This window comes from Petaurus breviceps, unplaced genomic scaffold (genome assembly GCF_028583685.1).
Source record: "Petaurus breviceps papuanus isolate PSGF00001 unplaced genomic scaffold, PetGlider_PUasm1.0 140, whole genome shotgun sequence".
Lineage (NCBI taxonomy): Eukaryota > Metazoa > Chordata > Mammalia > Diprotodontia > Petauridae > Petaurus > Petaurus breviceps.
Genome location: NW_027185698.1, coordinates 38861394 through 38876062, shown reverse-complemented (window position 1 = coordinate 38876062; position 14669 = coordinate 38861394). Strand labels below are relative to the sequence as shown.

The 14669-nt window shown below is 41.6% G+C and overlaps 1 protein-coding gene and 1 long non-coding RNA gene across 8 annotated transcripts in view; one reads left to right on the top strand and one right to left on the bottom strand.

Moving 5' to 3' along the window:
* Positions 1-14340, top strand: part of LOC138147941 (uncharacterized) — an 83555-nt gene extending 69215 nt beyond the window's left edge. Inside the window, exon 3 of the long non-coding RNA XR_011164939.1 lies at positions 13686-14340. This is a non-coding gene — a long non-coding RNA (uncharacterized lncRNA). The remainder of the gene's footprint in view (positions 1-13685) is intronic.
* SH3TC1 (SH3 domain and tetratricopeptide repeats 1) overlaps positions 1-14669 on the bottom strand; it is a 143695-nt gene that overhangs the window by 5303 nt on the left and 123723 nt on the right. For 6 of the 7 annotated variants that reach the window (XM_069070425.1, XM_069070408.1, XM_069070417.1 and 3 more), the window contains 5 exons: positions 13248-13428; positions 10974-11124; positions 8254-8376; positions 4913-5063; positions 3256-3452 (listed from right to left, as the gene is read on the bottom strand). In XM_069070425.1, coding sequence (XP_068926526.1) covers positions 3256-3452; positions 4913-5063; positions 8254-8376; positions 10974-11124; positions 13248-13428 — 803 coding nt within the window. Of the gene's footprint in view, positions 1-3255; positions 3453-4912; positions 5064-8253; positions 8377-10973; positions 11125-13247; positions 13429-14669 lie in introns of those variants that run through there. The other variant, XM_069070453.1, reaches the window with a different exon arrangement.

Here is a 14669-nt window from a genome sequence, read left to right as displayed (position 1 = left end):
GAAGGAAGGAAGGAAGGAAGGAAGGAAGGAAGGAAGGAAGGAAGGAAGAAAGAAAGAAAGAAAGAAAGAAAGAGATTCAGCGGGGCCATATTACCTCTAGGATCAAATAGAAAAGTTCTCTGCTTTGCATTTCAAGTCCTTTAAAACCTGTGATCATCCTTCTTTCCTTCCACCCCCATCCTTTCTACAAATTACTGGCCTCCACATACTTGACTATGCAGCATACTGGCCTACTTGTTCTTCATATATGATGCTTCATCTCAAAGTCTTCCCACTGGTTGTTCCCAACACCTGAGCTCCTCACCTCCACCTCCTGGAAAAACCTCCTTGGTTTTCCTTCAAGACCCAGCTTCAAGGATTCCTTCCACATAGGACCTTTCTTGTTTCCCCCAGTTGCTAGCAGGACCTTCTCCTCCAAGATCACCTTGTATCTGCTTTTTATCTGATTTTATGTACCTCTGTACATATGTAATCTCCATAATTTGAATCTAACCTCCTTGAAGGCAAGATTATTTCAATTTTGGTTTTGTAGCCTCAGAGTCTGGCACAGGACCTGGAAAAGCAAGGGCTTAAAAACTGTACCATTGTGGCGGAGCCAAGATGGTGGCATAGAAACAGGAAAATTCCATGAGCTCCCCCGACAACCACCTCAAATACCTATAAAATATGACTCTAAGCAAATTTTAGAGCTACAGAACCCACAAAGTGACAGAGAGAAGCAAATCTCCTGCTGAAGGCAGCCTGGCAGGCATACAGGAAGGGTCCATCACAGCACGCTGGGAGCCCAGTCCAGCCGTGAGCCGTAGTTTTAGCCTTAGGGTGGCCCCAACCAACAGCGGCCAGAGCAGACTTCAGGAGAATGAAGCACCAGCAGCTGTGGTGGTTTGCAGAGAAACCCATATACACCAGAGATAAAGTGAAAGGTCAGTGTAGAACTCTGTTGGAACTGGGGGAGATGGAGGAGCGTGGCCCAGCCCTGCCCTCAGGGTGAGAAGCAACAGAGGTGCGGCAGCTGTGCAGCTACCATGCGGTTACTTCCAGAGCTCCTGGCCTGCAGATCATAGGGGGACCAAACAACTATTCAGAGGGTAAACACTCTTGATTTAACCTGCTTGAATCTGAATTGTTATCTTGGGTGGAGGTCCTGGGGTGTGTGGCCAGTGGGCCAGAGTTTGTGGGGGCTTCAGAGAAGGCACCCAACTAATATCTCTGGCATCTGTGAAAACCCCAGCAATTTGGGAAAAAGCTCTCTTCTCTGGAAGCAGAGTTCTACTGTGTCAAAGAGCTCAAAAGTCAAGTAATTGAGTGGCAACATGAGCAAGCAGAGGAAGCAAAGCAAACACAGCAATCAAACCTTAGATTCCTTTTTTGGGGACAAAAAGGATCAAAGCATGGAACAGGAGGAAGACAACAAAGTCAGAACTCCTGCATCAAAAGCTTCCAAGAAAAATATGAATTGGTTACAGGCCATGGAGAAGCTCAAGAAGGATTTTGAAAATCAAGTAAGAAAAGTGGAGGAAAAATTGGGAAGAGAAATGAGAATGATGCAAGAAAATCATGAAAAGAGAGTCAACAACCTGACTGAAGAAAACAACACCTTAAAACATACTAACTCAAATGGCAAAAGAGACCCAAAAAGCCAATGAGAAGAATGCCTTAAAAAGCCAAATTTGCCAGATGGAAAAGGAATTTCAAAAGCTCACTGAAGAGAATAATTTCTTCAGAATTAGATTGGAGCAAATGGAAGCTAGTGACTTTATGAGAAATCAGGAAACTATAAAACATATCCAAATAAATTAAAAAACAGAAGGCAATGTGAAATATCTCATTTGAAAAACCACTAACCTGGAAAATAGATCCATGAGAAATAAATTTAAAAAATTATTGGACTACCTGAAAGCCCTGATCAAAAAAAGAACATAGAAATCATCCTTCAAGAAATTCTCAAGGAAAATTGCCCTGATATTCTAGAACCAGAGGGCAAAATAGAAATTGAAAGAATTCACCGATCACCTCCTGAAAAAGATCCCCAAAAGAGAACTCCTAGAAATATTATAGCCAGGTTCTGGAATTCCCAGATCAAGGAGAAAATATTGCAAGCAGCCAGGGAGAAACAATTTCAATATTGTGGAAACACAATCAGGATAACCCAGAATCTGGCAGCTTCTACACTGAGGGATCAAAGGGCTTGGAATATGATATTCCAGAGATCAAAGGAGCTGGGATTAAAACCAAGAATCACCTACCCAGGAAAACTGAGTATCATGTTTCAGGGGAAAATATGGTTATTCAGTGGAATAGAGGACTTTCAGGCATTCTTGATGAAAAACTGCACCATTGATTGATTCTAGACTATAAGGGACTTTGTCTAATTTATCTTTGAATCTTCAGCTCCAAAATCTAGCATGGTCCATTGTATATAACTAGCATTTAATCTTATTTAGTCAAAGATTTTTTTCAAAAATGAAAGTTAATAACAGTAGAAGTAATAATGATAATAAAATAATGATCGATAATAAAAACTATTTAAATAATAACTAATAATAAACAGGTATAATAACTTTTGTCATTAACTAACATTTATTTACATAGTGCTCACTATATGCCTGGCCCTGTACAACACTTTGTAAATATCATCTCATTTGATCTTCACAACAGCCCTAGGAGGTAGGTGCTGGTATTATCCCAATTTTATAGATGAGGCAACTGAGGCAAATAGGGGTTAAATGCCATATAAATACATAGCTAGTAAGTGCCTGGGGCAACATTTGAATGCAGGTTTTCCCGACTCTAGTCAGGCACCCTATCAGCCACCTAGCTGTTCCTCTAATATGTGCCAGTCATTATGCTAAACACTTTACAAATATTTATAAATCATTTTGTAAATCATTTGATCCTCCCAGCAGTCCTGGGAGGTAGGTGCTATTATTATCCCCACTTTACAGATGAGGGAAACTGAAGCAAACAGTTTAAGTGAATTGCCCAGGGTCACTCAGCTAGTAGGGATCTAAGGCTGGATTTGAACTCAGGACTCACTGACTCTAGAATGGGTGCTGAATTTAGCACTGTGCCACCCAGTTGCTATTCAGTAGTACCTCTAATAATGAGAAGCTTCATACTATATTGAATCACTTAACCCATCACCAAAGAATCCCCTCTCTTCCCCCAAATCCAGCCCAAAGCAGTTCTTGAAATTGCTGATAAGCAGGAATTGTGTCTGCTCAGAGCCCATGGTGCCCAGTCCGTTCCTCTTACCTTTAGGTCGTAGAAGATGAGGTCCCCCAGGATCAGATACACCTTCACATAATACAAAGTCTCTTCATCAAATTCCAGTGGTGATGAGCACAGAGACAGTGCCTTGAGGTAAAAGTGTTCAGCCAACTCACACTGCCCCAGGCGGTGGTGGACCGCGGCCAGCCGATGGTAGGCCACACGCTCATTTAACCGGCTTCCTGAGAGAGGATGAGTTACATCAAGGATGCTGCCATGGAATAGAGGTTTCAAACCTATGGAGGATGTGTTTTTTTTTTAAAGAAACCCACACATAACAGAGGAAAAAAGGACCCAGAGAGAGTACAAACAGTGGGTCACCAAAGCTCCAGTAGGACAGCAATCATGTGACCACCAATCACTTTTATAAAACTGCTTATTTATTATACTCAGAAATTTGTCCGGGAGGGGTAGAGGGACAATTATACTGTAACAGGAAAGGACCTGACCAGAGGAGAATCAAGAATTAAGAAACTTGGGGGGAGTTAGGTGGCACAGTGAATAGAGCACCGGCCCTGGAGTCAGGAGGACCTGCGTTCAAATCCGGCCTCAGACACTTAACACTTACCTGCCGTGTGACCTTGGGCAAATCACTTAACCCCAGTTTCCCCTCCAAAAAAAAAAGAATTAAGAAACTTGGGTTCAATTCCTAGTTGTGACATTAACTACTTGGTGATCTTTTAAGTGAGTCACTGAGTAACTGTCTCCTCATTTGTGCATCTTGTGTTTTCTTTGTTCTACTCTGATTCTGCTTTGCTCACAGACCACTGTGCCTTCTTTGATGGTAGGTGGTCCTGTGCCAGTATCACCCATGTCTTACAATTGATACAAAAGTTCTTCAGAGAGGCCTTGAGAGTGTCCTTGTATTGATTGCTTCTTAGGAAAATGTCGAGTGACTTGCCTGGGACCATGGTCTGAGAAAGGGTTCAGACTCAGGTTTTCCTGACTTAAGACCTAACAGTCTATTGTACCACCTGAATTCTAACAGTCTGTATTCTGTGTTTCAAGGTTCCTTTAAGTAGAGAGAATCTGGACCTTGAAGTCAGAAGACCTGGTTCAGATTTCACTTCTGATACCTTCCAACAATGTGACAATGAGTTAACACTTATAAACCTCAGTTTCCTCATATTTACAGTGAGGACAAGAATATCCATTTTGCCTGTCTTGCAGGCTTATACTTATTTACATAAATGATGCATCTAAAGCACTTTGCCAATTTTTAAAACCACTATATAAATGTCAGGGGTTAGCATGCAGATAATGCCCTCCTTCTGATGAGCAAATGAGATAATATCTATAAAGGTAATTAGCACAGTACCTGATACTGAGTGAGCACTTGATAAGTGCTTCCTTTCCCTTTCCCTTCCTTTTATGCCCACCCTCTTCCTCATCCCCTTTTCCTCCTTTCCCCTTCCCTTTCCCATCCCATACCATCCCATCCCATCCCATCCCATCCCATCCCATCCCATCCCATCCCATCCCATCCCATCTCATCCCTTCCCATCCCATCCCATCCCACCAATGCTACTGCTCCTGCCACTCACCACCACCATGATTCCTGTGGTTGGCAATGGCGGGGTGAGGAACGGTGGGTGAGAGTAATGTTCTCATTCACAGAAGGTCAGTAAGGCCCAGGGCTTACCTAAGTTTATACTGAGGGCAAGGGAGGTATGTGCAAATTCTAGACACTCCTGGTGGGACTTGAGAAAGTACAGCAATTCCACCAGCTTGTTGCATAGTCGGAGTTCAGTCTCCTTGTTGCCAGTCCTAACAGCAAGAGGAAGAGCACGGTCCTGGAAAAACAATCAGCACCCACCAGTGAATAACAAGCTGTAACAAGTGCTGCTTTCAGGCATCTGGGCTCTCAACCCTGGAGTTGCCCTCACGTTGACGTATGCAGTGAGTTGCCAGATCTTTCCAATTTCACCTCCACAAGTCTCAGACGAGAGACTTACTCTCTAAGATAATATTTATAAAGTACTTGGCACAGTGTCTGGCACATAGTGTTATGTAAATGCAAGTAAATTTTTTTTTTTGCTTTTTGGAGGGGGGAAGTCAGGGCAATTAGGGTTAAGTGACTTGCCTAAGGTCACACAGCTAGTATGTGTTAAGTGTCTGAGCCCAGATTTGAATTCAGGTCCTCCTGACTCCAGGGCAGGTGTTCTATAATGCTAGTAATTATCATCATCATCATCATCATCATCATCATTATTATTATTATAATTTGCTTTTTGGAGGGGGGAAGGTAGGGCAATTGGGGTTAAGTGACTTGCCCAAGGTCACATGGCTAGTTTTGTGTTAAGTGTCTGAGGTCAAATTTGAACTCAGGTCCTCCTGACTCCAGGGCCAGTGCTCTCTGTTCACTGTACCACCTAGCCATCCCTATTATCATTATTATTGATTTCTCTTATGATCATCAGCATCATTCAGATCCTATGCTTTTTTGTCAAGATTAGTGAACTGGACTCCCAGTTGGTCTCCCTGTTTGCATACTCTCCTCCCCTCTCTAGTATGTCCTCTGCACAATTTCCAGCATAACCTTTCTATAACACAGGTTTGACCATGTCTCTCTACTCAAGAAGCTTCTAATCCCTCAGAGATAAAACACAAACACCTTGGTTTGACACTTAAAAGTCCTTTACGGTCTGATTCCAACCTAGCTTTTCAGACTTATTTCACATCATTCACCATCATATACTCTTTATTCCAGACAAATTGGATTCCATCCTATTCCCCACATTCAGCGTTTTATCTCTCACATTCAGACATGTGCACAGGCTCTGTCCCTCCACACCTGTAATGTTTTCCATTCTCACTTGTGTCTCTTGGATTTCCTAGCTTCCTTTCAAGGTTATGCTCAGATGCCACGTCCAGCATGAAGCCTTTCTTGACATCTCCCCCACTCCTCAGTTGTTAGTGCTGTCTTCTTCTCCTCATTACTTTGTATTTTGCATTTGTTTATCTATATCCATGTTATCTTAGAAGCAAGACAGAGGCACTCTTGTTTCCTGTATACTTCCCAGTAGAATATAAGTTCTTCAAGGCCAAGGACCATTTTATTTCCTGTCTTTTTATTTCCAGTACCTAGAACAGTACTCTGCATAGGGTAAGTGCTTAATAAATTGAGGATGAGTGAGTCATACTGATTGCGGATGAAATGACTGACTTGGACACTTATGGATATGATTTATGAATTAGTTGACTCTGATTGCTGAGGTTCACAGAGATTCCTTTGTTCTGGGACTGTACAAAAAGGTCAGCCTTGTCTATGTGATTCTGAGAGTGCTAAATATAGACCAGGGAGCAGCAAAGCTGAGAGCACATCTGGACCCCAGAGGAGGAAAACCGGGGCATCTCTACAGGAACACAGCTCTTCTTCCTTTGCCCAGAGGCAAGTAATGATTGACTTGGAATTTCAGAAGCACAGGGAGTTAGTATGCTAACTTTCTATACAACCCCATAGGATAGCTCCTAGACCCAAAGTTCTTCAGAGTTCTAGTTCCCTGGCTATAGGAGGGAAAAGTTCCTAAACTCTATTGAGATCTTAAAGAATTCTTGGCTAATAAAATCCTGGAATCTAGCCCCAGTGAAGTAAGAGCTGGTTCGTGAACAGTGCCATCCACTTAGGGAAGAGAGTATTGTGGGCAAAAGAGTATCATCACAGAGTTAGAGGAAGGAATCTGTGATGGGAGGGATCAAAAGTGCTTCATTTACTCATTTGATCCTCACTTCATTTTACTTTTAATTCATTTACTTCATTTGATCCTCACAACAAACCAGTGAGGAATGTGTGTGAGTGTGTTTGTGAACATCTAGGTGGCCCAGAGAATGGAGTGCTGGGTCCGGAGGCAGGAAGATCTGAGTTCAAATGAGGTCTCAGAAACCTACTAGCTGTGTGATTCTGAGCAAGACGTTTAAACTCTGTTTGCCTCAGTTTCCTCAGCTATAAAAAGGAGATAATAGCACCTACCTCTCAGGTTATTGAAGGTATTGAATGAAATAATACTTATAAAATGCTTAGCACCATACCTGGGACATAGTAAGCACTATATAAATATTAATTCTTGCATATGCAGAAATGCATGTATACATGTATATGCATTCATATATACACACACACAACCCTTATATGCATATGTGTACATATACATACATATAGGTATATCTCTTTTGATAGTATGTATATTCATACATGTACATGACACATGTATGTGCATGTGTGTGAGTGTACACACACTATTATAATACCTACAAGTATTATGATCCCCATTTTATAGTTGTGGAAACTAAGACTCAGAGAGATTAAGTCTCACTTATGGTTGCACAGTGACTAAATGGCAGAGGTGAGTTTCAAGCCCAGATTTCTCCCGACTTCAAGTCAAGAAGTCTATCCACAATACCGCACGGCCTAGAGGCAAGAAAAAACAATAGGAGATTTTTTTTTAAATACAAGCAGATAATACTGAGTGCCTTTAGTAGTGGGAGTGGAGAAGAGATAAAGAATGCTTAGAAACTTACCAGGTCAAACTCTCTGGGATTTTGGCAATTGATTGGACTTGGGTGATATATGAGAGAGACAGCTCAAAAAGGGGAAAAGGGGAGGTGGGAGTGAGGGGGAAGAGGGATCAAAGGTTTCCAGATTCAGAGCTAGAAGAAACCTTCGAGTTCATTGAGCGCAACCCCTTCACTTTACAGAAGAAACTGGAATAGAGGATGGAGGAGGGGGGGACAAAGAAGAGAGAAGAGAAAGGCAAAGATAACTGGGAAGGGAGAACAAGACAGGCCCTGTATAAGGAATTTACAAGGACAGGAGAATAAGAGTGTTAACAGAAAACAATTCCCTGCTCACATGTAGCCCTGGTCAAGGTCAAACGGAGTTTAGATACTTGAACTCATTCCTGGATCCAACAAAAGCCGTTTGAGCTCTGGCTCAGAACCCCATTCTTCACTCTTAACCTGCAAGGAGTCTAAGCACCCACTCACCCTGTAGAAAGACACTGCCTTTTCTCTCTCCCAAGAACCATTGAAGAATATGTCTCCAGCAGCTTCAAACATTTCCAACCCCAGGCTGGGATCTCCAGTGTAAAGTGCAGCATCTTGAGCCACCTACAGAGAATAGGGAGCCTTTTAATGATTCCCAGCTTGTCAGAGTCATAAATCCCCAACCCAAGGGGCCCATTTCCAAGCCTATTTATGGTCCAATTTGGTTTAAAAGTAACCCTTCTCTCTGATCACACATGGAGGCCTCTCTCCTCCCTCCAGTTTTATAAGCCACAGACCCCTGCCCCACCCTCACCCCCACCCCTCCAACCCAATATCCATATGCACATCATAGGAAAAAAAAATTGTTCTTATTTTGTCTCCACCTCCGTTTGGTAGTCAAAAAGCAATAGGAGAATATAATCTCTTTGACCACTCTAGTTACCTCCGTTTCCTGAGTAGTGTAATGTACTTTATATACAGTAGCCCTGTGATGTAATCCATATAAACATGAAAATTCCCAGTTTACAGGAGAGGAAAGTGAGGCTCAGAGAATTCATGTGACTTGGGTGGGGTGACACAGGCAGAAAATGTCAGAGCCAGGATTTGAACCCAGGACTCCTTACTTCAGTCCAACCCTATTTCAAAACCTGAGCAGAATTAGGTAGTCCTTTAGTAAGCCTGATATGGTGGTGTAATGCACAGATAGATACTATTAAGCTTGCTAGCATAGCTTAAACATAATCTAGTTTTCAAAGTTCTCTCCATACCTAAAACCTGAGACCGAAAGCAAGGGGAAAGAGAAATTAAGATGCAGGGGTGGGGGGGGGGAATACAAAAAGTGACTCAAAATAAGAGAGACTAGAAGAAACAGTGTTTCTGGGAGAAAGGTCTAAAAAGAAGAGGAAAAAAAATACCAGTTGCTTGCAGGTATCTACAGCACAGTGTTTGGTAATTCTAAAGTGCTTTATATGTGTAATCCTGTTTGATCCTGTTTGCAATTCCTTGAGGCATGTAATAGAAATCATATTCTTCCCATTTTACAGATGTGAAAACTGAGGCACAGAGAGTCAATCAATCCATAAACATTTATTAAGGACCTACCATGTGCCAGGCACGGAGACTAAATGGCATGTCCAAAGTCACAAAGTGAGCTGAGATTCAAACTCAGGTCTCTTGATTGCTGAACTATAATAGCGTGTGTACTTAAGGACAAAGAGGCCCAGAAAGAAAGAACCAGAAACCCAGTCTTCCTTCAAAGCATTAAGCTGAGCATAAGGGCAATTTTAGTCATATAGTCCTCTCCCCTCATCAGACCACATCTAGAGCATTGGATTCCGTTTGAGGAATAATAATCTGGAAAGCATCTGGAAGATGAAAAGAGAGCTGAAGCCTTGTCCTTTAAGGATCAACAGAGAAAATTAGGAATCTCTAGGCTGGAGATCAAAAGACTTGTTTGGGGAGATGGAGGATTGTGAGCACTGCCTTCCGTTTTTCATCTTCTATCTTCTGTAAGGGGTCAGGAAGGACTTCTAATCCTTCTTGCTGTATTGAAGAGGGATTAGAAGTCCTGCCTGACCCCTTACAGAAGAAAGAAGATGAATAGAAGAAGTTAGAGGGAGGGAGATTTCAAGCTGATAATGGGAAGACGAGCTTTTCAACAATGAATTGGGCTTTGGTAGGGGGTAGTCTTGTTCCCCATCTTGGAACAATATTCTCCATGACACTCATGATTTGGGTGGGTGACAGAATTGGTCTTCCAATTCAGAAGATTCTCTTCTATGACATTATTTGTTTCAAACCATTTCCACAGAAAGGAAAGCACTGGTATATAGGAGCTGGAGCTCCATTTAGCAAATCTGTTCTGACCTACCTTGGGGTTCCTGGGGAAGGTGGGCCCTAAGTTGAACCTTGATGGAAGGGTAGGCTTTTGTGCGAAAATACTGCCTTAAAGACACAAAAATGGTGATTTTTAAAAGTTATATTAATATACCACTATATCCTAAATGAATTTAGTTTGACAAAAATTTATAGAGCACCATTTTATGCCCAACCCTCTGTTCATACAGTTTAGATCTGGGAAGAATTTTGTGAGACCATCCTGTCCATTGCTTTTGTTTTCCTGGACTATTAATTACTAAGACCTGGGGAACTGAAGTGACTTGTACAAAGTCACACAGGTAGCAAGCAGCAGAGTTAAGATTCAAACCTACATCCCCTGATGCCAAATTCACTATTGATTCCATTGCCAAACAATCCTCTGACCCGCGCACTGGGGAGACAAAAAAGAGGAGAGTAGAGGCTCACAATCTAGTAGGGATTGGGAATAGATAAAGAAGTGTAAGCAAGCCCTTGAGCTCATCTTTAATATTATAATCTTGCATGTTCTCCCCTCCTGCACAATGTAGGAAGCTAGGTGTCACACTGGATAGAGTGCTGGACAGGGAGTCAGGAAGACCTGAGTTCAAATCCACCCTCAGATATTTATTAACTATGTGATTGTTAGTAAGCCATCTAACCCCTCTCAGCCTCAGTATCCTCATATGAAAATGGGGAGAATAGTAGTAACTACCTTACAGGGTTGTGTGAAAATAAAATGAGATATTTGTAAAGTGCTTTGCTTAAAGAGCTAAATAAATGCTATCATTGGTAGTATTAGCATTAGCATCAACTTGCTTCACACCCTGCTGACACAGCATTAATCACTCACAAACTCAACCCACCTGAATGTATAGATCTACTAATTCAGTCTGTCTCAGAATGTAATAGATCTTTCCTGCCTGGAGCCAAGCATATGCCTCTTTTTCTTTCTTCTGAAGGTCTATAAATATTCCAAGACTTCTTTTAGTATATTCAAGGGCTGACTTGTAAGCTCTGAAAAAGTAAAAGTTATGATAGAGATCCAAGTCGTAAAACTACTTTTCTACTCATTAAATTTTGGAATAGAGTTTTAGAGAAGGGAACTTGAAGATCATCTAGCCCCACTCCTCATTTTATATGGATATAAACAGACACAGAAAGGGAAATGACTTGCCCAAGGTCATTTATTAAAAGGCTACTAGGTGGTGCAGTGGACCAGAGCACAGAGCCCGGAGTCAGGAAGACTCATCCTCAGGAGTTCAAATCCAGCCTTAGACAGACTTACTAGCTGTGTGGCCTTGAGCAAACTACTTAATCCTGTTTATCTCAGTTTCCTCATCTATAAAATGAGTTAGAAAAGGAAATAGCCAACCACTCCAGTATTTTTGCCAAGAAAACCCCCAAAAAACTCATGAAGAGTGAGATGTGACTGAAGAACAATTAAACAACAACTAAACATATGGCAAATGAGTGATAAAGCTAGGATTTGAACCCAGATCTTCTGATTACAAACCCAATGCTCTTCCTATCATAGGCTACCTTTTGTCAAAGGCTGTTTCTCAGATATATTGTGAACTTTTTCTTGATAAGTCTTCAAGAAAATCAATAGATTTTCTTGCATTCTGCATTATTTCTTTCCTCATCTACTACCTCATGCTGCCAGGAGTTAAATTCTCATGTAAAGTTTCTTTCCATGAAATATACTGTGAGGAGCCATTGTCAAAATCCCTTTGTAGGGTGGTCTCCCACATTAGGGCTCAGGATTCATCTGTTGTGGGGAGAGACTTTAATTTGGGAGAATAGAAAAAAAAATGACTTTAAAGAAACAAACAGTTCACATTGAGGGAGAACGTACTAGTTGCAAAGCTCTTTATTTGCATCATCTTGTATCAGAGATAACCAGCCTAGAAGAGTGAAAAGAACATCAGAGGATATGGGCTCAAAGTTAGGCACTGCCACTTCCTAACCTGTGTGATCTCGGGTGACAATAACTTGTATTTATGTAGTAGATGTTTGCCAAATTCCCAGATCACCCAAGAAAGAGGCACCCAAGTGGAGATGCCATTGGTCTTGACTCCCAGAAGAAGGCTCTAAATGGGTGCCTCCGTATTATGAAATATGGGCCTACAGCTAAATAGATTGATAACTTTAAGGTTTGCAAGGTGTTTTATATAAGTTATCTCAATTGATCCTCACAACAGTCTTTGGAAGTAGGTGCTCTTATCCCCATTTTATAGATGAGGAGACTGAGGAAAACAGAGGTTAAATGACTTGCCCAGGGTCACACAGCTAGTCTGAGGACTGATTTGAACTCTGGCCTTCCAGACTCCAAGCCCAGCACTCTATTTCATCATCAAGCTGCTTTGAATTACTTCGTTTCTATGACACTCTATGTAATAGGCATCTGCAGTTTTATGTACAATCCTCCTTTTCTGTTCTATTATGCATGTAGAATATTCTGATGTTTAAGTTCAGAATGTTTTTTAATTTTAAAATCTTACACCTAAAATGGTACAAGATATTATGGTATACGTTTAAGTCCAGTGAAAAGATATCAGAGTAACTAAGCCTGACCTTAAGATCCAAACTCCACAGGACCGTGTAGGAGTTAGGAGATGTAGGTTCAAAGTCTTGGCTCTGCCTCCGACTTTCAATGTTAGGCAACTCAGTTCCTCCCTGAGAGCCTCCCATTCTTTCTGAAAAATTTGGGAGTTGGACCAGATAGTCTCTAAGGGCCCTTTTGGCTCTTTTCAGTAATTTTTCAGTCATGTCTGACTCTTTTTGACCCCATTTGGGGTTTTCTTGGCAAAGATACTGGAGTAGTTTGTCATTTTCTTCTCCAGCTCATTTTACAAGTGAGGAAACTGAGACAAACTGGGTTAAGTGACTTGCCCAGGGTCACTCAGCTAGTAAGTGTCTGAGACCGGATGAACACAGGTCTTCCTGACTTCAGGCCCAACACTCTATCCATTGTACCACCTAATTGCACAAATTTAGGTCTGACATTCAATATTTTATGGTCTTTTCCAGTGCTGACATCCTAGGGATAAAAAATTCCTTTTTCATGTGACCATATGCAAAACCATCCAATCATATAGCAAGTTCCCAAATCATTCAGCCTGTTTAGTGCTTCTCACCTTTCTGTGCCTAAAGAAAGATACAGCTGACTGATGGTTTCCAGCAGCTGCCCTTCGAGAACTTTGTCTGATATCCTTCTGGCCAAGGAGAGTTGATATTCATTGTAGATGACACACTGGGCCTCATTTGGCATTACAGTGCTGTAGAAATGACACAGCAACTGGATTGCTTGAAGTTGGCCTGGGAAAGTCAATAATAAAGGAGGAAAGAAAAAAATAGTGAGGAGCAAAGCATGACAGTGCCTATCTATAGTCATAGGGTTTGATTACAGTTCAGGAGTTATGACCAGAGATAAAAACAGCCTAGAACAGATAATGTGGTATGAGGGAAAAAAACCTACAGTACATAACAATGGCAGGGCATGTTTCTTTTGCACTTTCCAGTGATGGCTGAATTGAATTGAATTTGCCACTTAAAAATACTTTTCCTCCTAACAGGCTTATGGGGATACAAGTATCACTATGCCCATTTGAGAGATGAAGAGACTGAAATTCTGAGACATGAAGCCTACTGGCCAAACAGTGGTAAAATGATTCCTTTGAGGGATGACATTTTCAGTCAACATTCATTAGAAGTTTCATAAGGGAAATAATCATGTTTCATGAGTTTGAGGTGGGTTTGGAAAATTGGTTCAAGGAAGTCTTGGAGTCCTGGAATAAATTCTTCTGGAAGCTCCCAGAGTTGCCTGATAATTTCTTAAGATTTAACTCCAATGATCTCATGTTCTAAGGCCCCTCCCAACTGTGACCTTCTATAGTTTTGTACCCAGACCTGTAAGCAGAGAATTTTTGTGCTTGAGGCACGGGGCATTCAAAAGGAGAGACCTCCTATAACTGGTGATGGGAAGAGAGCAAGACAAGGAAGCATGAGGTTTCTTAGAGGCTGAAGGTCTCCCAGTGTTGTCATTGACCTTTCAATCTCAGCATGCTGGGACAAGGGCCTGTTCATTCTTTCATAATTGTGACCTCTACCTGTACCACATGAATCATAGTTATGGTGGCCATGCCTTTCCACTCCTCTTTTAGAATGTTATCACCCAACTATATCAAAGAAAAAGAAAGGAAAGATAGGAAATAAAAGGATAGAAAAGAAAAGAAAAGTTGAAAAGAGAAGGAAAAGGAAACAAAAGAAAGGAAATGATTGGAAAGGGAAGGAAGAGGAAAGGAGGGGAAGAAAAGGGGAAAATGGAAGGGGAGGAAAGGGGAAAGAGAAAGGAAGAAAAGGGGAAAGACAAGGAAAGGGAAAGGGATGGGGAAGGAAAAGAAAAGGAAGAGGGAAGGGAAGCAAGGTGGAGGGAAGCAGAGAGAAAAGGAAAAGGAAGGGAAGAAGAAGGGGAAAGAAAGACAATGAAAGAGGAGAAGGAAGGAAAAGAAAGGGAAGGAGAGGGAAGAGAAGAGGTGAGGTGAGGAGAGGATAAGAGA